At 40.5% G+C, this 23159-nt stretch overlaps 1 protein-coding gene across 1 annotated transcript in view; it reads left to right on the top strand.

Annotated features, from left to right (window-relative positions):
- The window catches only part of bgnb (biglycan b), a 32634-nt gene extending 13319 nt beyond the window's left edge, over nucleotides 1–19315 (top strand). Inside the window, exons 2-8 of the mRNA XM_061904461.1 lie at nucleotides 264–528; nucleotides 11602–11714; nucleotides 13399–13612; nucleotides 13711–13821; nucleotides 17451–17544; nucleotides 17677–17815; nucleotides 17896–19315. Coding sequence (XP_061760445.1) covers nucleotides 279–528; nucleotides 11602–11714; nucleotides 13399–13612; nucleotides 13711–13821; nucleotides 17451–17544; nucleotides 17677–17815; nucleotides 17896–18093 — 1119 coding nt within the window. The 5' untranslated portion in view covers nucleotides 264–278 and the 3' untranslated portion in view covers nucleotides 18094–19315. The remainder of the gene's footprint in view (nucleotides 1–263; nucleotides 529–11601; nucleotides 11715–13398; nucleotides 13613–13710; nucleotides 13822–17450; nucleotides 17545–17676; nucleotides 17816–17895) is intronic.
- The last annotated feature ends 3844 nt before the right edge of the window (nucleotides 19316–23159 follow it).

The following is a 23159-nucleotide window of genomic DNA, read 5'->3' as shown; positions in this document are numbered from 1 at the left end:
ATAGATATATCAAATATTTTCCCCAGAATGGTTTAGCAACTTTAGCCATATGCAGCAACTTGCAGAAAGCAGCTTTTACATAAATTCCCTTTAGGCTACTGTATGTAGAGTTTGAGTACCATTCACTGTGTATGCCAGAGCTTTAATGACCAAAGTACCAACAAAATGTCATCATTGAAACTTTAATATTCCTAAATTTGACTTTATCCATTTACACTTTGCAATATAATCTAATTCTGCTCCTCTTTCTTTTGTTTTTCCAGGTGTGTCAAACAAAAATGCAGTCCTGTTGTTCCTTCTTGCTGTTACTATGCATAGCCCAGCTGCTCTCCCCCTCCACTGCCCTGCCCTTCGAGCAGAAAGGCTTCTGGGATTTTGCCTTGGACAGTCTGGACAGTATTGATATGATGGCCATGATGAAGGATGAGGAAGAGGGCTCGGCCATCGGAGAAGTTCCCCGGCCTGATATGCCCGTGTGCCCCTTCGGCTGCCAATGTCGACTCAAAGTGGTCCAGTGTTCTGACCTCGGTTGGTGAAAGTGTTTGAGTGGATGTGTGTGCCCGTGTGTGTGTGTGCGTGTGTGTGTGTGTGTGTGTGTGTGTGTGTGTGTGTGTGTGTGTGTAAAGGAAAAGGAGCAACATGGAAATGTATCTGTGATAATATGATTGAGTCACACACTGACTAAAAGTCTGAGCTTTGCATGACTTTCATATTCCAGAGAGCAAAGCCATCTTTTTTTTTTTTTTCTAATTTCAAATAGAGAAATGTATCCCTGAGGATACTGCAAGTATATTTTGATAAGGGGAGGCATCGCCTTGAAGGATTTTCTGTTCCAGACTTTTTGTGCAGATACAAAGTGGAAGAACAGGAATTTGTACACGAAAAAAACTAAGCTTTGGTTAAAAAGAGAGAAAGTCGATGTATTGAGAGGAAGCAAAGAGTGAATAATGTAGTTTGAGGGCTGCAGAGAAGAAAAACAACTTAATCATGAACAAATAATTGACATGATGATAGGAGGAGACAAGCTTGTTTATGTTTAGGGCAATGCCTTCTCACAAAAATTTGGTCAGAAAATATAAGTGGTTAAAGGCCTACTGAAACCCACTACTACCGACCACACAGTCTGATAGTTTATATATCAATGATGAAATATTAACATTGCAACACATGCCAATACGGCCTTTTTAGTTTACTAAATTGCAATTTTAAATTTCCCGCAAAGTGTCCTGTTAAAAACGTTGCGGAATGCTGACACACACAGCTAAAATTCGTCTGCTTTAACCGCATAATTACACAGTATTCTGGACATCTGTGTTGCTGAATCTTTTGCAATTTGTTCAATTAATATTGGAGAAGTCAAAGTAGAAAGATGGAGTTGAGAAGCTTTAGCCTTTAGCCACACAAACACACGCTGATTCCTTGTTTAAAATTCCCGGAGGTGAAACTTTACTATGGATCAGAGCGGTCAAGTGAACATGTTTCTCGACCAAATGTCAACCAGCAGTTTTCGGTGAGAAAATTGTGGTAAAAAGTCGGCACTTACCGGAGATCAGCTGAGCTTGTGCCGTCCGTCCAGCTGCCGTCGACTTCCATCAGACACTGGCCTCAACACACCCGTAGATACACCCTTCCGATTATCAGGTACTGTTAAACTCACTAAAACACTAGCAACACAATAGAAAGATAAAGGATTTCCCAGAATTATCCTAGTAAATGTGTCTAAAAACGTCTGAATCCGTCCCGATGCAATTTTAATTTGATTCTTTTTTTTTTTCTTTTTTTCTAGTCCGTCGCTATCAATATCCTCAAACACGAATCTTTCATCCTCGCTCAAATTAATGGGGAAATTGTCGTTTTGTCGTTCCGAATAGCTCTTTTTGTTGGAGGCTCCCATTAAAAACAAAGTGAGGATGTGAGGAGCCCCCACACTTGTGACGTCATCGTCTGCGACTTCTGGTAAAGCCAGGAGTTTTCTGTTAGCGACCAAAAGTTGCATACTTTATCGTGGATGTTCTCTACTAAATCCTTTCAGCAAAAATATGGCAATATCGCGAAATGATCAAGTATGACACATAGAATGGACCTGCTTTCCCCGTTTAAATAAGAAAATCTCATTTCAGTAGGCCTTTAAACTACCATAGTTCTCAAAAGTTCAATCTAAGGACTTACTTGACTAAGATGCTTAAATATTTTTTCAGTTCTCTTGCGGATGAGCAACTTCAACAACCCATCCATTTTCTATCGCCTGTCCCAATTGGGTTTCCGGGGGTTGCTGGAGCCTATCCCAGCTGCATTCAGGCTGGAGGAAGGGTACAGTCACCACCTCATCACAGGGCCAACACAGACAGACAACATTCACACTCACATTCACACACAGGGGACCATTTAGTGTTGCCAATTAACCTATCCCCAGGTGCATGTCTTTGGAAGTGGGAGGAAGCCGGAGTACCCGGAGGGAACCCACATAGCCAGGGGGAGTACGTGCAAACTCCACAGAGAAAGCCCGGGGATTGAGCCCCGGACCTTCTTATTGTGAGGCACCGCGCTGTCCGTCTTCAACAAATATAAAGGACAAATGCCTACAATTTAACTTTTAAGGACTTGGATTGGATGGACCTCAAAGGCCATTTGAACCTTAAAAATCTGGGAATCTCCATGTGCATTACCGTCATTTCCGGTCAACAGAGCCCACCTATATACAGTATAAACTGCACTCACCTGATTTTTTTGACACGTTTTATTTTGTACATACATTGACAGCATAAATCTTTTAGTGTGTACACATTGAAACATGAAATATATACTGTACACAGGCGCTTCTGTTTATTCGCATGGTTAGCAAAGGTTAGTGTCTGGAACAAGACATTCAGCAGCATACCATAGAGGTCATTGAGTGCGGCGTTCGTCTTTATCCTCCTCCTGCTGGAATCAAAATGTTGTCTTCTTCAGCGCACGGCCGTTTGGCCTTTCCAGGTACTTCTATCCTTTTTAAATTGCCGGGTCGATCATCTTCGGCTTTTGTCACGTGTTCTTTATGATGAAGGTAAGTGAATGACATTCTAAATCAGGCCTGGGCGATTATTTGGACTCGGGGGCCAAATTTACAGAAAACAATGTGTCTGTGGGCCGGTATATCTATTTTTAGGAACACTAATACAAAACCTCACAATAATAAAGTTAAAGTACCAATGATTGTCACACACATACTAGATGTGGCGAAATTATTCTCTGCATTTGACCCATCACCCTTGATCACCCCCTGGGAGGTGAGGGGAGCAGTGGGCAGCAGCGGTGCCACGCCGGGAATCATTTATGGTGATTCAACCCCCTTTTCCAACCCTTAATGCTGCGTGCCAAGCAGGGAGGTAATGGGTCCCATTTTTATAGTCTTTGGTATGACTCGGCCAAGATTTGAACTCACGACCACTAGGCCACTGAGGCGACTGATTGAATGCCAAAAACGTTATGACAGATTGCCTTAAAAAACATAATGGAATTTTTCATTTTTCTATGAACGATAAAACACTGAATATTGACACCAATGAACGTCACACCCCTTTTGATCAACATGTTTTACAATCAAGTGAAACGCAGCAAACAGTGAAATATGAACGCAAGGGTACAAAAAAACCCCACCTAAAATCTGATACATCTTATATTTGCTGAACTTCCCCCAGGGATGAATAAAGTACTTTATTGTCTATTATATTCTACTGTATATATCACTGAGCTTTAAAACTTTGCTGTGAAAATCTCTTTCCGTGTCTGTGGAAATGCTTCCCGCCCACTCTGCTTGGTGCCTTGTCTGAGCTGCCGTGATGCAGATGACCATAGTAACAAATTAGATGACCATAGTAACTAATTAGATGACCATAGTAACTAGTATATCATCCATAAGCGCAGATTCCAAGCATTGAAATACTTTGTATAGTTGAAGACTTACGGTCATTAGAACACATCACTGCACATCATAATGGCAGCTACACTTTCCATCTTAAAGATCTAAAAAAATTATTTGGGAATGTCCGGCCGGCCAGATTGAAAAGCTCAACGGGCCGCATGTGGCCCCCGGGCCTTAATTTGCCCGGGTCTGTTCTAAATGGCTGACTTCATGATTGAGAGAGTGCCCTTGATTAAATGTGAACAATTTCATTGGTCTATCGTGACCGATTCTGCAATTTCATTGTTCAGAACTAAACTTGGAAAAATCCATGAATTAATAACTAAAATTGTATAATCTTAATTTAATCAATAACTTATTATTGTTGATATTAAATACAATTATTATTATTATTAACATTGCACAAAACAAGGGGTTAAAAGCGTGGGGGCAAAAGTAGCCGGTTATAGTCTGGAAAGTAAGGTATGTTTAAACAATTTCCAGTAATATGAATTTCACGTGTTTTTTCTATGCAAAAACATCTTTAGTTATAATTTATAATAAACAAAGTCAACACAAATCACGTAAGAAAATCTCCATGCTGAATATTTGTTTGTTTAATCCAAGAGAAGCAGTCGAAAATTTGATTTATGTCGATTTCAAAATGGCTTGAATTGTTTTCATATTTTGCACAACATTCACAATCATTATGTGAGACAAGAACAAATCTCCTTCTTTTTTATGCATTTTAATCTTAAATAAACACTAGCAATGGGTGGTAACAATTCAGGCAGAGGGGATTTGATTTATTTGCCCATAAGTGCCCGAAAAAAATCCAACACCCTCCATCACCATTTTTAATACATGCTGTAAGTATATATCTAATGTAATTACAGGCTTATTCATAATAACATGCAATATTTCGGTAGAAAATGGATGGATGGATTTACGTATTTTGGTAATTTTAAGCATTACAGTAGTGCATTAATTTCAAAGAGCGCATCGCAACGTTCGCTACTGCCTTCAACAAAACTTCATGAGAGACAACAATAGCTACTTTGGTATAAATAATGATCTATAACCTTCTATTATTGAGCCTGACGATATGGATGATGAGCTATAAGTTTTAGAAGCTCAGTGATAAGCAGATCCAACTATACCGAAACGCGACGTATCATTTAGCACTATTGCTAAGTGCTAAACTATGAAGATAAATAAACAATCACTTACTCTATAACGTCTGCTTTCACTGGGTTGATGACTTATGGGATGGTTGTATCTTTCAGCACAAGACTTGTGTTCCCTGTTTAGATGATACATGATAGATAATCCTCACTCAAAGAATGAGAGAAAGCAAGTATTTTATCATGTTCTTCTTAATGTCTTTAAGTCTACATTGAAAATTCAAAGCTGACCAACTTCTCTGTTTATGGCCACAACATTCTGCTATAAAAGCGAGAGGAAATGATCTATAATGCGGCACAAACGTTCACCAACTCACAGGTGATGCAGCAGCAGCAGCTTACTATGTCATTGGCCGCATTTGCAGTTACCTCGTGATCATATGCACTGTTCCTCGGCCCTAGCTCTTATAACAACATTGATGAAATACTTGGCCAGTATGCAGGTCACGGAATTTAAATGGAGTATTATTAGCGGGTTTTGAATGTTTTTCAGAGGGCTTTGTAGGGGGAATAGATGACTCCGATTAGCTACATTGTTAGCCGTCTATTACGAGCCTTATTTTACAATTTAGGATACACACAAAAAGACAAAAATGTGTTACTATGTCACTTAGGGCAGTGGTTCTCAACCTTTTTTCAGTGATGTACCCCCTGTGGACATTTTTTTAATTCAAGTACCCCCTAATCAGAGCAAAGCATTTTTGGTTGAAAAAAGTAATAAATAAATAAAATACAGCACTATGTCATCAGTTTATGATTTATTAAATTGTATAACAGTGCAAAATATTGCTCATTTGTAGTGGTCTTTCTTGAACTATTTAGAAAAAAAGATACAACAATAACTAAAAAAGTTGTTGAAAAATAAACAAGTGATTCAATTACAAATAAAGATTTCTACACATAGAAGTAATCATCAACTTAAAGTGCCCTCTTTGGGGATTGTAATAGAGATCCATCTGGATTCATGAACTTAATTCTAAACATTTCTTCACAAAAAAAGAAATCTTTAACATCAATATTTATGGAACATGTCCACAAAAAAATTTAGCTGTCAACACTGAATATTGCATTGTTGTATTTCTTTTCACAGTTTATGAACTTACATTCATATTTTGTTGAAGTATTATTCAATAAATATATCTATAAAGGATTTTTTAATTGTTGATATTTTTATAATATTTAAAAAAAAATCTCACGTACCCCTTGGCATACCTTCAAGTACCCCCAGGGGTACGCGTACCCCCATTTGAGAACCACTGACTTAGGGATTGTGAATGACAGAGGCAAAACAATCCGAAAAATGTGCAGTTCCCCTTTAATATGAAAGTTAACGTAATGATTATTATTGTTAAAATAAGAACCAATTAATATATTTATTTTCAAATCAAAGTTTTCAAAATCAAGTTTTAAATTTGCCACATCTGCCACATTTACTGGTTTGAAAATCGTTGACTTTCTCCATTGAGCGTGTTTCAACATAATGGTTTTGTTTATTCATCACTTTGTGAACCCTCTGTATTTACTGTGGAACCCTGGTGTTTCTGCAGAGGGTAAATGTGGAAGCATATAATTTCCTGGATGGTTATTTGGAACAGATGTGTATTCGGTGGCGTCGTCTGTCTCCTCTCAGTGTGCATCTCCGCATGATGTTAAGTATTTGTATGAAGGGGTTGTGGGGTTGCAGAGGGTGCTAGTTTTGTCGGTCTGTGGTAGCACCTTTGAGCTTTGTGGCTTTGTGGGTGAAATCTGCGGTGTGGGGTTTTAGGGTGCTTGAAGATTCATTTTATCAGTGTGTACTTTTGTTCAACTTTGTTCATAAAGTCTATCAGCTTTGATGTTACATTCCGCATTTAAGGTTCATCCAGGTGGTATCATGCATGCTCAAAGCTCCTCTGGCATGGATGCTTTTCTCCCTGACGACCATATAGGTCATAAGCAGTCTGGAATGTTTTAATATACAGCACAATGCTCAGGATACTAACTTTGATCCCCGCAGCTGCATTACTCTATGAGATAGGCTGCCACGCATCTTGCCATGCTTCTATAAAGCCTGCATGGGATTTGAACCGAAACTGGACTGAGTTCGATCCCGTGTGGTGACACAGAGGGTGTGGCTCAGTAAAGCCAGAGCTGTATCTAAACTTAACTCTGCTGGACAGCTGGGACCGGTAGATGTGGTTGGTGGCACGCTGGATCCCAGTTGGACAGCTGGCAGTTTGCAGCTTAGATGACCCGCTTGCATCATGCTCGTGGTCCAGATGAGGTTCACTCTGGTCTGGATTCGATTTTTTTGGTCAGTTTTAGCAACTGAATGCATTTGATACATGCTTACACTTGGTTCTGTGATGTGGCTAACGATCAGGACTAACTAACATGCTGTTCTACTCAAATGACTTAATAGTGAGGCTCAGGTGTATTAGTTGAATACGTTTTGGGAACTTAAGTGGGACTTCAATATAAACTATGCACACCTCACTAATAAGGCATGATTTTTTTTTTTTGCAAGAAATCATCACAAAACAAAACAATGAGCGGGTGGCTGTGTGCAGTCTTTCTCTTGATGATTGTGCAATGTTAAAGTTAAAGGCCCACTGAAACCCACTACTATCGACCACGCAGTCTGATAGTTTATATATCAATGATGAAGTCTTAACATTGCAACACATACCACTACTAAATTGAATTTTAAATTTCGCGCCGAAATATCCGGCTAAAATGTCTCGGTATGATGACGCGTGCGCGTGACGTCACAGATTGTCGAGGACATTTTGTTCCAGCATCGTTCCCAGCTATTAGCTCGTCTGTTTTCATCGCAAAATTCCACAGTATTCTGGACATCTGTGTTGCTGAATCTATTGCAATTTGTTCAATGGACAATGGAGACATCAAAGAAGAAAGCGGTGTATTGCGGCCGGCTTTAGCAACACAAACACGTGGTGTTTCATTGTTTACATTCCCGAAAGAGGTCAATCAAGCTTTACTATGGAACAGAGATGTCAAGCGAACACGGTTGGATTGGACCACACACACTAAGTATAAACTCAAACTCAACTCAACTCAACTCAACTCAACTGAACAGTGTATTTTGGAGCGATCATTTCGAATTAGGATTAGGTCTCTGCTTTTTGCAGATGATGTGGTCCTGATGGCTTCATCTGACCGGGATCTTCAGCTCTCGCTGGATCGGTTCGCAGCCGAGTATGAAGCGACCGGAATGAGAATCAGCACCTCCAAGTCCGCGTCCATGGTTCTCGCCCGGAAAAGGGTGGAGTGCCATCTCCGGGTTGGGGAGGAGACCCTGCCCCAAGTGGAGGAGTTCAAGTACCTAGGAGTCTTGTTCACGAGTGAGGGAAGAGTGGATCGTGAGATCAACAGGCGGATCGGTGCGGCGTCTTCAGTAATGCGGACGTTGTACCGGTCCGTTGTGGTGAAGAAGGAGCTGAGCCGGAAGGCAAAGCTCTCAATTTACCGGTCGATCTATGTTCCCATCCTCACCTATGGTCATGAGCTTTGGGTCATGACCGAAAGGATAAGATCACGGGTACAAGCGGCCGAAATGAGTTTCCTCCGCCGTGTGGCGGGGCTCTCCCTTAGAGATAGGGTGAGAAGCTCTGCCATCCGGGAGGAACTCAAAGTAAAGCCGCTGCTCCTTCACATCGAGAGGAGCCAGATGAGGTGGTTCGGGCATCTGGTCAGGATGCCACCCGAACGCCTCCCTAGGGAGGTGTTTAGGGCACGTCCAACCGGTAGGAGGCCACGGGGAAGACCCAGGACACGTTGGGAAGACTATGTCTCCCGGCTGGCCTGGGAACGCCTCGGGATCCCCCGGGAAGAGCTAGACGAAGTGGCTGGGGAGAGGGAAGTCTGGGTTTCCCTGCTTAGGCTGTTGCCCCCGCGACCCGACCTCGGATAAGCGGAAGATGATGGATGGATGGATGGCATTTCGAAAGATCGTGTTTCGAAGAGGGTCCCTTGCGAAGGGCAGAGATGGGAATCGCCACTACACGTCGACTGGTGCTGAAGAAAGGTGCGGGGCCGACCTTCAGGTTGCACAGGTACGACCATATAATCTCACTAAAACACAAGTAACACAATAAGAAGATAAGGAATTTTCCAGAATTATCCGAGTAAATGTGTCTAATAACATCTGAATCGCTTCCACTGCCCTCGTCTTTTTTTTTTCCTAGTCCTTCACTCTCACTTTCCTCATCCACGAATCTTTCATCCTCGCTCAAATTAATGGGGAAATTGTCGCTTTCGCGGTCCGAATCGCTCTCGCTGCTGGTGCCCATGATTGTAAACAATGTTCAGATGTGAGGAGCTCCACAACCCGTGACGTCACGCGCATATCGTCTGCTACTTCCAGTACAGGCAAGGCTTTTTTATTAGCGACCAAAAGTTGCAAACTTTATCGTGGATGTTCTCTACTAAATCCTTCCCGCAAAAATATGGCAATATCGCGAAATGATCAAGTATGACAGATAGAATGGACCTGCTATCCCCGTTTGAATAAGAAAATCTCATTTCAGTAGGCCTTTAATAGTTAAAGTACCAAAAATTGTCACAGTCACACACACACTTGGTGTGGTGAAATTATCCATTATCATCCATCCATCCATTTCCTACTGCTTGTCCCGTTCGGGGTCACGGGGGTCGCTGGAGCCTATCTCAACTGCATTCGGGCGGAAGGTGGCATACATCCTGGACAAGTCTCTTCCTCATTGCAGCTTGTGGAGATCAATAAAAAAAAAAATCGAAAGCAAAAGGAAATTTGCATTTTTGGATATTTTGAATTTCATACCTGCCGTGTTAAAGGCCTACTGAAATGAGATGTTCTTATTTAAATGGGGATAGCAGGTCCATTCTATGTGTCATACTTGATCATTTCGCGATATTGCCATATTTTTGCTGAAAGGAGTTAGTAGAGAACATCGATGATAAAGTTCGCAACTTTTGGTCGCTAATAAAAAAGCCTTGCCTGTACCGGAAGTAGAAGCCGATGTGCGCGTGACGTCAACGGTGTGAGGGCTCCTCACATCTGCACATTGATTACAATCATGGACACCAGCAGCGCGAGCAATTCTGACCGAGAAAGCGACAATTTCCCCATTAATTGGAGCGAGGATGAAAGATTCGTGCATGAGGATAGTGAGAGTGAAGGACTAGAAGAAAAGAAAAAAAAGACGAGGGCATGTGGGAGCAATTCAGATGTTATTAGACACATTTACTAGGATACTTCTGGAAAATCCCTTATCTGGTTATTGTGTTACTAGTGTTTTAGTGAGATGATATGGTCGTACCTGAAAGTCGTCGCGGTGTGGTGACCACCAGTGTCTCTGAGTGAAGCCATGGAGGAGCCAAGCAAGCCACAGCTGCCTCTTTGACAGCTGCAGAAAGAATGACACAAGCTCCGCTCATGTTTACGGTAAGAGCCAACTTATTACCACAATTTTCTTACCGAAACCTGCCATTTGACATGTGGTAGAGAAACATGTTTGCTTGACCGCTCTGTTCCATATTAAAGCTTCACAACAAACAAAGAAACACCGACTGTGTTTGTGTTGCTACAGCTGACCAAAATACACCGCTATCCACCAAATGCATTCGTCTTTTTCGTATCCATTATTTATTGAACAAATTGCAAAGATTCAGCAACACAAATGTCCAGAATACTGTGTAATTATGCGATTAAATCGGACGACTCTTAGCCGTGAGTGGAGCTCGGATAAAACTAATGACGTCACAAGCACGCGTCAACATAAGCGTCACCATTCCGCAATGTTTTCAACAGGACACTTCGCGGGAAATTTAAAATTGCAATTTAGTAAACTAAACCGGCCGTATTGGCATGTGTTGCAATGTTAATATTTCATCATTGATATATAAACTATCAGACTGCGTATAGTAGCGGGTTTCAGTAAGCCTTAAAGTGCTCCCTTCAAAACCCTGGCTGTCACTCACTTCGTTAACTGCACATTTTCACAATTTCTTTGCACTTCATTTTTCTAAAGAAGCCCACAAAGGTAATTCTCCCTGGTGCCAGCTCTCCTCTACACATATAAACACACTGCTTACTGTGAGCTTATGCCATTTCCTTTTGATTTTGCGAGAGCTTTACACTGATAGTCTTTAAATCGCCGCCTCTCTGACTTTGGTCAAATGGAAACCAGACAGAAAACATCTGGTGTCCCCATCTGGTGTGTGTGCATGAGTGTGTACGTCTTAGTCTGCGACAAACCATGACTGTGACATATGTGCTGCTGTGACGTCTGGGACTGACCTCCAGGGTTGTGTCTATGTCCACCTCTCATTAAAATAATAGCTTAGGAAGCCCAAAGTGCTCATTTGACATTGTGTGGCACCGTGATTGGTTTAATTCTTAGGCCTGAGAGAGGTTTTAACACACACATTGCCTCCTCATTTTCCAAAGTGGCTTCAGAGTGAACACATACCAGCTTTTAGGGTGTTGGTTCACAAGTCACCCATGGAAGTGTTTAATGAAGTATGGTTCCCTTCTGTGTTTTTATTGGTCTCCAGGTCTGAGCGAGGTGCCAAGTAAAATTCCTCCTGACACTAGGTTCCTGGACCTTCAGAACAACCATATCACCGAGCTTAGAGAGGATGACTTCAAGGGTCTCACCAATTTATACGTAAGATATAATCACACTGAATGTTTGCATTCACTTTCAGCTTTCCTGGTTGTATAATACAGTCAGCTTAGATTGGCTTCACTGGTGGTGTGAAATATCATTAAGAACTTCCACTTCCCAGAAGACTTAGTGACTTACATCCTTTACTTTTTTTTCTCACCCTCCACACCTCGCTATGAGAGATTTAATTGTGTGTAAAATGAAATCTCAGGCCAAATGGGAGTAGACAAGCTTGCGGAAAAACTCCTTAACACCATTCTCTCTGCAAGGCATCAATATTTAGCTTGACATAAATGCAATATAGAAAAACCTTGTTGAACTAATGATGTCAGTACAGTGGACCCCCCATTTATGAAATGTATTGTTTCTTAAACAGGATTTGTAAATAGAACAATTTGTAGCAAATGTACCGAAAAGAAACACTATACTTCCAGCCTCGACAAAGTCCATATTTCAGTGAAAGTTTGTATACTTTGAAGACAATATAAAGCGCTACAAAGTATTATATATCGAACAAACTATAACAATGGGGTGATGAATCAACTCTCTACTTAATAACAAACCCCCAAAAAAACTGCTGAACTGGTCCTGTTTCTATGCAGCCACCACACGTATTGTCACTATAGCCCTGTGGTGCACTCATACTTGTCAACCCTCCCAATTTTCCCGGGAGACTACCGAATTTCAGTGTCCCTCCCGTTAATCTCCCCTATTGGCAAACAATCTCCCGAATTTCTCCCGATTTCCACCCAAACAACAACATTGGGGGCATTCCTTAAAGGCATTGCTTTTAGCGTCCGCTTTTCCTCCACACAATCATATAATATATGCGGCTTTAACAGACACGCAAGTGAATGCCACGCATACTTGATCAACAGCCATACAGGTCACACTGAGAGTGCCTTAATAAAAAACTTTAACACTTACAAATATGCGCCACACTGTGAACCCACACCAAACAAGAATGACAAACACATTTTGGGAGAACATCCGCACCGTAACACAACATAAACACTACAGAAAAAATACCCAGAACCCCTTGCAGCACTAAGTCTTCCGGGACGCTCCAATATACACCCCCTTATACCACCAAACCCTGCACCCCCAACCCCGCCCACCTCAACACTCCCCAACCACCTCAAACCCCGCTGCCGCCACCCCCAATCTCTGCTCTCACAGTTTGAAATCACAAAACTCCTTAACAGCCAGGTCGCTACTATAATTGCGAATAAAGAAAATGCACATAACAGTGTTATCCTATCTTCTTTGTGTTCCGCCGAAGAAATTGGGAGGCTTGGGAAACTGTGTCGACAACTTTGTAGATAGTTCCTAAATGTTTCAAAATACGCATCACTTGTCCATTGCTTTTTTTTGGACTCATAGGGATCTTGCAGACGATGGAAGTTGTCGTATAATGCCTAAAAATTAAAACTTAGTCTGCCCACATTGGATATGCTGCAGGCACAAAATGCCATGGATGCACACAATAGGTGAAAAGTTTGTACACAGACAAGGTTTCTACAACAAAGCATATTTCTATTCGGTTTGTGTTTTTTAAAAACAAAAACTTTGTACAATGAGGGGTTTGTAATTTGAGGTTCCAATGTTTCATGTGGAACTTTATTCCTCTTGCTTGTGTTGCTGTTTGAAGACAAATACATTTATTACAATTACTTTTTCATAGGGCTTGTCTTTGAGGAACAACTACATCTCCAGAGTCCACCCCAGGGCCTTTGTCCCGTTGAAGAGCATGCAGAAGCTTTACTTCTCCAAGAATCTCCTGACCACTATCCCCAAGAACCTGCCTGCCTCCTTGGTGGAGATCAGAATCCACGAGAACCTCATCAGGAAGGTGCCAGCTGGCGCCTTCTCAGGACTGGTCAACATGAACTGCATAGGTCAAAAATACTGAACAAAACTATTCTTGTCTTTGTCATTCCAGTGGATTTTTAATGATTAAAGAGTATTCTGAAATGACGTCGCCTCTCTTTTGCAGAAATGGGAGCAAACCCTATCCAGAACAGTGGATTTGAGCCAGGTGCCTTCAAAGGACTCAAACTGAACTATTTGCGCATATCAGACAGCAGACTGACTGGAGTGCCCAAAGGTAAAAAACACATAAAGGCATTATGTTGATAAACTTCAGAGTATTATTTTTCCTTTGGGTCCAAAGACATCGTGTCAAAGAAATGTTAGTTCATTGAAGATTCTAAATTGCATGGAAAAAGTAAAAAGACGGTTGCATAGATAATACGTGGTCTGAATCCTTGCTGCAATATTGGAAGATACCATGCAAACTGACCATCAAATTTAAATAATTAATTAATTTCAGCTAATATTGCATTTTTCCATGCCAACAATGCAAGCATGCCTGATAGAAAGCACTTAGAGGTACAGTAAAGCTGCATTTTTTAAATGTGCAAGCTCAATACTAATTTACATTGGATATGGCATGTACAGTACATGCTACTAATTAGCATGATGATTTGCAAACTTTAGGGTGGCTTTCAAAAACATCCCAATTTGGTAATCAAAACAACTAAGATGCACGTCACAATCAAACAACTGGTGTGTAAGAAATACACTACAAGTATCAACACTTTGTAGGGCTTAACGAAAGACAAGACGGTACATTCAACTTGAAGGCAAAGACTAGATAGATAGATAGATAGATAGATAGATAAATAGATAGATAGATGGATAGATAGATAGATAGATGGATAGATAGATAGATAGATAGATGGATAGATAGATAGATAGATAGATAGATAGATAGATAGATAGATAGATAGATAGATAGATAGATAGATAGATAGATAGATAGATAGATAGATAGATAGATAGATAGATAGATAGATACAAACCCCGTTTCCATATGAGTTACGAAATTGTGTTAGATGTAAATATAAACGGAATACAATGATTTGCAAATCTTTTTCAAACCATTTTCAACAAAGACAACATATTTGATGTTCGAACTGATGAACCTTTTTTTTTTGCAAATGATCATTAACTTTAGAATTTGATGGCAGCAACAAGTGACAAATAAGTTGGGAAAGGTGGCAATAAATACTGATAAAGTTGAGGAATGCTCATCAAACACTTATTTGGAACATCCTACAGGAGTGCAGGCTAATTGGGAACAGGTAAGTGCCATGATTGGGTATAAAAACAGCTTCCCAAAAATGGTCAGTCTTTCATAAGAAAGGATGGGGCGAGGTACACCCCTTTGTCCACAACTGTGTGAGCAAATAGTCAAAAAGTTTAAGAACAACTATTCTCAAAGTGCTATTGAAAGAAATTTAGGGGTTTCAACATCTACGGTCCATGATATCATCAAAATGTTCAGAGAATCTGGAGAAATCACTCCACGTAAGCGGCATGGCCGGAAACCAACATTGAATGATCGTGACCTTCGATCCTTCTGATGTCAAAAACCGACATCAATCTCTAAAGGATATCACCACATGGGCTCAGGAACACTTCAGAAAACCACTGTCACTAAATGAAGTTTGTGGCTAAATCCGTAAGTGCAAGTTAAAGCTCTACTATGCAAAGCGAAAGCCATTTATCAACAACACCCAGAAACGCCGCCAGCTTCTCTGCGCCTGAGATCATATAAGATGGACTGATGCAAAGTGGATAAGTGTTCTGTGGTCTGACTAGTCCACATTTCAAAAATAGTTTTTTGGAAATATTCTACATTGTGTCATCCGGACCAAAGGGGAAGCGAACCACCCAGACTGTTATCGACGCAAATTTCAAAAGCTACCATCTGTTATGGTATAGGGGTGCACTAGTGCCCAAGGCATGGGTAACTTACACATCTGCCAAGGCACCATTAAAGCTGATTGGTACATACAGGTTTTGGAACAACATATGCTGCCATCTAAGCGCCGTCTTTCTCATGGACGCCCCTGGTTATTTCAGCAAGACAATGCCAAGCCACATTCAGCACATGTTACAACAGCGTGGCTTTGTAAAAAAGGAGTGTGGGTACTATTCTGGCCCCCCTGCAGTCTAGACATATCTCCCATCGAAAATGTGTGGCGCCATTATGAAGCGTAAAATACGACAGCGGAGACCCCGGACTTTTGAACGACTGAAGCTCTACATAAAACAAGAATGGGAAAGAATTCCACTTTCAAAGCTAGCTTGATAGATAGATGGATGGATAGATAGATAGATGGATAGATGGATAGATAGATAGATAGATAGATAGATAGATAGATAGATAGATAGATAGATAGATAGATAGATAGATAGATAGATAGATAGATGGATAGATAGATAGACAGATAGATAGATAGATAGATAGATAGATAGATAGATAGACAACACATTGTATTCTATACACTACTACTATCTAATGTATTGGGATTGGAACTGCATGCAGTCTACTATATAATGCATGCAAATGAGACTCAGAGGCATAAGAACACAATATGTAAAAATTGCACAGCACAGTTATCATGATCAGTTTACTGATAAAAAGTGATTTTAATATTAAACAAAATACATCGATGAACACACCAAGACACAATGACGTATCAAATATTAGTATCGTTGAGTACCGGTATGGATTCCCAGGGTACAGAGAATTAGTACTGTATGGCTTCATATGTGGAATGTACAAACCCTAAAGATATGTGCTATAAAGATATATTTTGAATAATAAAACTACAATAGTAGTGACCTAAGGTTTTTGCACACTACTATGTTCTAACATGCGCACGGTGTCCTGCTACAATATGATACATCCAGAGCATACATTATTCAACATGGTCTTGCTCCTAAGTCTGCAAGTCTCTGCTCTGAACCCACAGTCCATTAGAACATGTTTCGGTCAGGTCTTCACCTTTTTTTTATCGAAGGTAAAATTTCACACTACTCAATTAAAAATATGCACAAAAAAAACCCCGATACCAACCAAATATTTTCTACTTCCGTGTTATAGTTTATTAGACTGATGTATATGCATATACATTTCTTAATCTTGACAGTGAAATAACATCATGTTAGAATGCGCAACAAATATGCTGCTACCATAGTTAAGCTTTCCTGCTGCTGCTTTTAATTTGAACTTCAAAAACACATAGCTTTTAATAGCCTATGTGATTGTTAAATTCAAGATAAAATGAAATAAATTTAAAAAGAAAAGATAAATTAAAGTATTTCTGTAATACAAATGAAAAGGGATTGTCATTTTGACTCAACATAGCCTTTATGTCAATAACATAGCAATAATAGTTTACAATATCTTAAATAACTATAACTTCAATAATAGCATATCCAATTCAAAATGTAGAATTGACCCACTACATGCCCTCCTCCTAATAATAATGGATACTCTCTGGATTTACTCCTTTGCCACTCTTGTTTAAAATGTTTGAATTTAGTAAAGTAAGAGCTGCGATGACAAAGGCGCTAAGCTGGACTAATTGACTTACACTCTAGCAACTGTGTTAGAAAATGTCTGGGTTTACGGCAAATAAACATTCATTTGAACATTTTGGTGATAGTCTGTGCTTTTACATCAGGTACCATTCAATACCAATCGCCTAGTATTGAATCAGACAATCTATAACATACACATCTAAACTAGAATAAGCTCATTATTCTTGACTGATATTTCTGAGATGTTCCTCCTTTAGTTATCGTTCTTATGTTCTCCCAGCATCAACTTCAAAGAGTCCATTGCTATGTAGTCTTTTAGTGATGATGCTTGTTTTTCAGATCTCCCGGAGAGTCTCCATGAGCTTCATCTTGACCACAATGAGATCCAGGCAGTGGAACTGGAGGACCTGAAACGCTATAAGAACCTGTTCAGGTAACCACCTGCTTGAGGAATTTTATGTATTTTATCCCGCAATGTCAAGATAAACAACTCTTATTATTTTAACAAGACCCTTCAACAGTGAAGTATTTGGTCATTACATACTCCTGTCTCATTTTGTTCCAGGTTGGGTCTTAGTTTTAACCACATCCGTAACATCGAAAGCGGAAGTCTTGCCTATGTGTCGAGGCTTAGAGAACTGCACCTGGACAACAACCGTCTCTCCAATGTTCCCAAGGGTCTCCCAGACATGAAATACTTACAGGTGAGTCCACAGTCCATAGTCCTTTTTAGCAGGACAATAAGAACAATGTGCCATTAATGTTTGGTTGTTTGTTTTGCAAGGTTGTGTACCTCCATTCCAACAACATTGACAAAGTGAAGATGGATGACTTCTGCCCAAAGGCATTAGGAACAAAGAGGGCTTTCTACAATGGCATCAGCCTCTTCGGCAACCCTGTCAACTACTGGGAGGTGCAGCCTGCAACATTCCGGTGCACCAGCAACCGGAATGCTGTTCAGTTTGGAAACTACAAGAAATAGAGGAAGGGGGTTTGCCTGGAGATGCAGCGTATTAGGGGATTGTTAATAAACTGCAAAATTATTTGGAAATATTAGTTTTTTTTAATTGATTACTTGTGTTTGAAGAGAATAAAGTGAAAGAAATAGAAAGAATGTGGCCAGTGTAGAACCAACAATTCTTCCTTTGGGAGAATGCTTGGTTCCTGCCAAAATCATAAAAAAATATACAGTATAAAGCTGTAATTTTCCCTTGCACAATGTTGATATCTTTCTTGTGAAGATTACTAGTGAATACATAGAAAAGCCACATGCAATAAGGTTTCATTTTAAAAATACACTTTTCATGGGGGTGAGTGTTCTAATATGGGAAAGTTGATGCCATCTTGTCTTTAAATTCTGCGATCCATGGGTAATATCTGAAAATGTGTACACAGTCCTTTTTGCACGCAACAACACAATTTACAGGAATTTTAGTTACTAATCAAACTTTATGTTGTTCATTTAATGTTTTGTTTGTACTTGGGGTTCACAATACAGAGCAGCCTCTCCTCAGCAGTTTTAATTGATCCGACTGAAACCCCCAGTCTTTTCTGTGTCAAGAGGCTCTCTTGCGCCATTTATGAATATTTCGCTCTGTGTAAATATCCCTTAAGAGGGCACACTAAAGTCGCAGGGTGTGCCCCAGATTGAGCAACACACACACATCAGCTTTGCTTTGGTACATTAAAGGGATAGTGTACAAATAGTGCTGCAAACTAAAGTGACGTTCATGCATTGTTTTGCACAGTTTGAGCTCCATCTGCTTGGTAGTGCAAAGGCGCTTTGACCATAGATGTGTTGTCCTGTCTCCGCTCTGTAATCTGAAAAGCCTCTGCTGCATGTGAATAAAGACGTTTCTAACTTGCTGCATTAAGCCAGAGAGCAACACCTGCATTGAATATCATATTGAAGAACTTATGAGGGTACAATTTGAAAGAATGAATCAAATAACATTTGAATATTATTATTATTATTATTACCATGAAAGTATAATTGGAATTATTATTTTAGGTATACTTCGGGCATGATGTTTTGGGTCCTTGTTGGATCTTAAATTTCCCTTTTACACATACTGGCTTGAACACATGACTTTACATCCATATTATATGTTTGAATGGTGCTACATGTACATTTTTCCAGTGTAAAATTTCACAGATTTTAACCAATATTATCAACAGAATGCAAATAAATTATGTCAAAGATGTCTATGTGCCATTTTGCAGAGATAGATCAATTGAAGTAAGGTATCCATCCGATTCATTCAGGACTCCTCCATTATCAATCAATGTTCATTTATATAGCCCTAAATCACTAGTGTCTCAAAGGGCTGCACAAACCACAACACAAACCACTACGAAATCCTCGGTAGGCCCACATAAGGGCAAGGAAAACTCACACCCAGTGGGACGTCGGTGACAATGAGTACTATGAGAACCTTGGAGAGGACCACATATGTGGGCAACCCCCCCTCTAGGGGACCGAAAGCAATGGATGTCGAGCGTGTCTAACATGATACTGTGAAAAGTTCAGTCCATAGTGGATCCAACACAGCCGCGAGAGTCCAGTCCAAAGCGGATCCAACACAGCAGCGAGAGTCCCGTCCACAGCGGAGCCAGCAGGAAACCATCCCAAGCGGAGGCGGATCAGCAGCGCAGAGATGTCCCCAGCCGATACACAGGCGAGCGCTCTATCCTGGGTCCCGACTCCAGACGAGTGGTCCATCCTGGGTCCCGACTCTGGACAGCCAGAACTTCATCCATGCACATCGGACCGGACCCCCGCCACAAGGGAGAGTGGGACAAAGGAGAAAAAGAAAATAAACGGCAGATCAACTGGTCCAAAAAGGGAGTCTATTTGAAGACTAGAGTATACAAATGAGTTTTAAGATGAGACTTAAATGTTTTTACTGAGGTGGCATCTCGAACTGCTACCGGGAGTGCATTCCAGAGTACTGGAGCCCGAACGGAAAACGCTCTATAGCCCGCAGACTTTTTTTGGGTTCTGGGTATCACTAATAAGCCGGAGTCCTTTGAACGCAGATTTCTTGCCGGGACATATGGTACAATACAATCGTAAGATAGGCTGGAGCTAGACCGTGTAGTATTTTATACGTAAGTAGTAAAACCTTAAAGTCACATCTTAAGTGCACAGGAAGCCAGTGCAGGTGAGCCAGTACAGGCGTAATGTGATCAAACTTTCTTGTTCTTGTCAAAAGTCTTCAGCCGCATTTTGTACCAACTGTAATTTTTTAATTTTAGACATGGGAAGACCCGAAAATAATACTTACCTTCTACCAGAGTGCCTATTTTATCCATCCTCCCTGCCGTCGTCCATGTAACCATCCACTCACCGTTTTAATACATTGCAGTATTTCAATAGCTTATGATCCTAATGTGGAACAAGCATTATTGTTAAAGGCCTACTGAAACCCACAACTACCGACCACGCAGTCTGATAGTTTATATGTCAATGATGAAATATTAACATTGCAACACATGCCAATACGGCCGGTTTAGTTTACTAAATTACAATTTTAAATTTCCCGCGGAGTTTTTGTTGAAAACGTCGCGGAATGATGACGCGTGCGCGTGACGTCTCGAGTTGGAGGGGACAAAAGATGTCTCTTTTCATTGCGCAGTTACACAGTATTTTGGACATCTGTGTTGCTGAATCTTTTGCAATTTGTTCAATTAATAATGGAGACGTTAAAGTAGAAAGATGGAGGTGGGAAGCTTTAGCCTTTAGACACACAAACACACAGTGTTTCCTTGTTTAAAATTCCCGGAGGTGAAGCTTTACTATGGATCAGAGCCAGTGCCGGCCCAAGCCTCCATGGGGCCCTAAGCAAAATTTGCCTCTATTTCTGCCAATAATATTGATTGTTGATCATTCACACACCTACTGTAAACTCATTGCGGCCCTGGCAGTGTTGTTTACATTATCCTATTGTCAGCCTGGCATGTCTTTACAAATGACATGTCATTTATAAAGATATAAATTAAGAACGTAAATAATACCAATGAATGAAGGAATGATGTCCAGAGTGCCACATATGGTTCCTAATCTTAAAATGTAGAAAACATTCAGCTACAGCCTACAAGAGTGGCCTGGGGTTGAACAGTCCAAGTGATAAAGCTTTGTATTTACAGTAAAAGTGTCATCTTGTCTCATCAGTCTTGTACATATTAGTGTTTACTTACCAGTTTATATTTTTAGTTAATTGTTCATATTTAATGTTTACTTTGTACAAAGAGAACACAGTCTACTGAAGTTAAATTCCATGTGTGTTAAACATAACTGGACAATAAAGCTGATTCTGATTTACATTATTAATTTTGGTAACAAAAACCTGAAACAGCAATGTGCAAAAATAATTCGTAGTGCAAGAAAAACAATAAGGTGCAGCAATTAAAATCACTTAAGTATATATAAAAAGGAACAAATTCAATTGTACAAACACCAACATAATCAAATTACATATCAAGCAAATACTTAAATGATATTAAAGAACAGAGTTACCAGAAACAAGGTAACATAACGGTTTATAAACAAATATAAAGCTACTACATGTTAAAACTATACAAATGTTCATAACGATGTGCAAACATTTTTTGGGAAAAAAATCAAAATAAACTACCTTAATTCACACATTTGACCATCACATCACAGTTTAGTTCCTCTGTTCTTCACCACCCACACCACTCCACCCACTCCTTAAAACCTGTGCTTCCTGGCTTTTCTGGAGGCAAAGTCATTAATGACATCACTGTAAGAAATCTGATGGCCGACTTTGTTAGTAATACTAATCACTGCCAGTCCACTCAGTCTTTCTTGAGCCATGGAAGATCTCAAGTAGTTTTTTATTAATTTGAGCTTGGAAAAGCTCCACTCTGCAGATGCAACAGTCACAGGAAGAGTGCAGGCTATCCGCACAGCTACCCAAAGATTTGGGTACAACTCAAAAAATAAAAAATAAGAATTTTTTGTTAATTGCTTTTGGGGGCCCCCTGGTGGCCGCGGGGCCCTAAGCAAGCGCTTAGTTCGCTTATGCCTTGGGCCGGCTCTGATCAGAGCGGTCAAGCGAACATGGATCCCGACCACTTGTCAACCAGCAGGTTTAAGTGAGAAAATTGTGGTAAAAAGTCGCCTCTTACCGGAGATCAGCAGAGCTTCTGTCGTGCTGCTGCTGCCATGACTAATTCCCCTCAGAGACTGGCGTCAAGACACCCGTGGACACACCCCCTCCGACTATCAGGTACTATTTAACTCACTAAAACACTAGCAACACAATAGAAAGATAAGGGATTTCCCAGAATTATCCTAGTAAATGTGTCTAAAAACATCTGAATCGCTCACAATGCAATCGCCTTTTTTTTATTTTTTTTACTTTATTTTATTTTATTTTTTCTAGTCCTTCGCTATCAATATCATCATCCACAAATCTTTCATCGTCGCTCAAATTAATGGGGAAATTGTCGTTTTCTCGGTCTGAATAGCTCTTTTTGCTGGAGGCTCCCATTATAAACAGTTCGAGATGCTACCTCAGTAGAAGCATTTAAGTCTCACCTTAAAACTCATTTGTATACTCTAGCCTTTAAATAGACTCCCTTTTTAGACCAGTTGATCTGCCGTTTCTTTTCTTTTTCTTCTATGTCCCACTCTCCTTTGTGGAGGGAGTCCGGTCCGATCCGGTGGCCATGTACTGCTCGCCTGTGTATCGGCTGGGGACATCTCTGCGCTGCTGATCAGCCTCCGCTTGGGATGGTTTCCTGCTGGCTCCGCTGTGAACGGGACTCTCGCTGCTGTGTTGGATCCGCTTTGGACTGGACTCTCGCGACTGTGTTGGATCCATTATGGATTGATCTTTCACAGTATCATGTTCTCATAGTCATCATTGTCACCGACGTCCCACTGGGTCATTATTGTCACCGATGTCCCACTGGGTGTGAGTTTTCCTTGCCCTTATGTGGGCCTACCGAGGATGTCGTAGTGGTTTGTGCAGCCCTTTGAGACACTAGTGATTTAGGGCTATATAAGTAAACATTGAT

Source organism: Nerophis ophidion, linkage group LG06 (assembly GCF_033978795.1).
Source record: "Nerophis ophidion isolate RoL-2023_Sa linkage group LG06, RoL_Noph_v1.0, whole genome shotgun sequence".
NCBI lineage: Eukaryota > Metazoa > Chordata > Actinopteri > Syngnathiformes > Syngnathidae > Nerophis > Nerophis ophidion.
The sequence above is the reverse complement of the archived record's forward strand: the minus strand, read 5'-3'. Positions and strand labels throughout refer to the sequence as shown.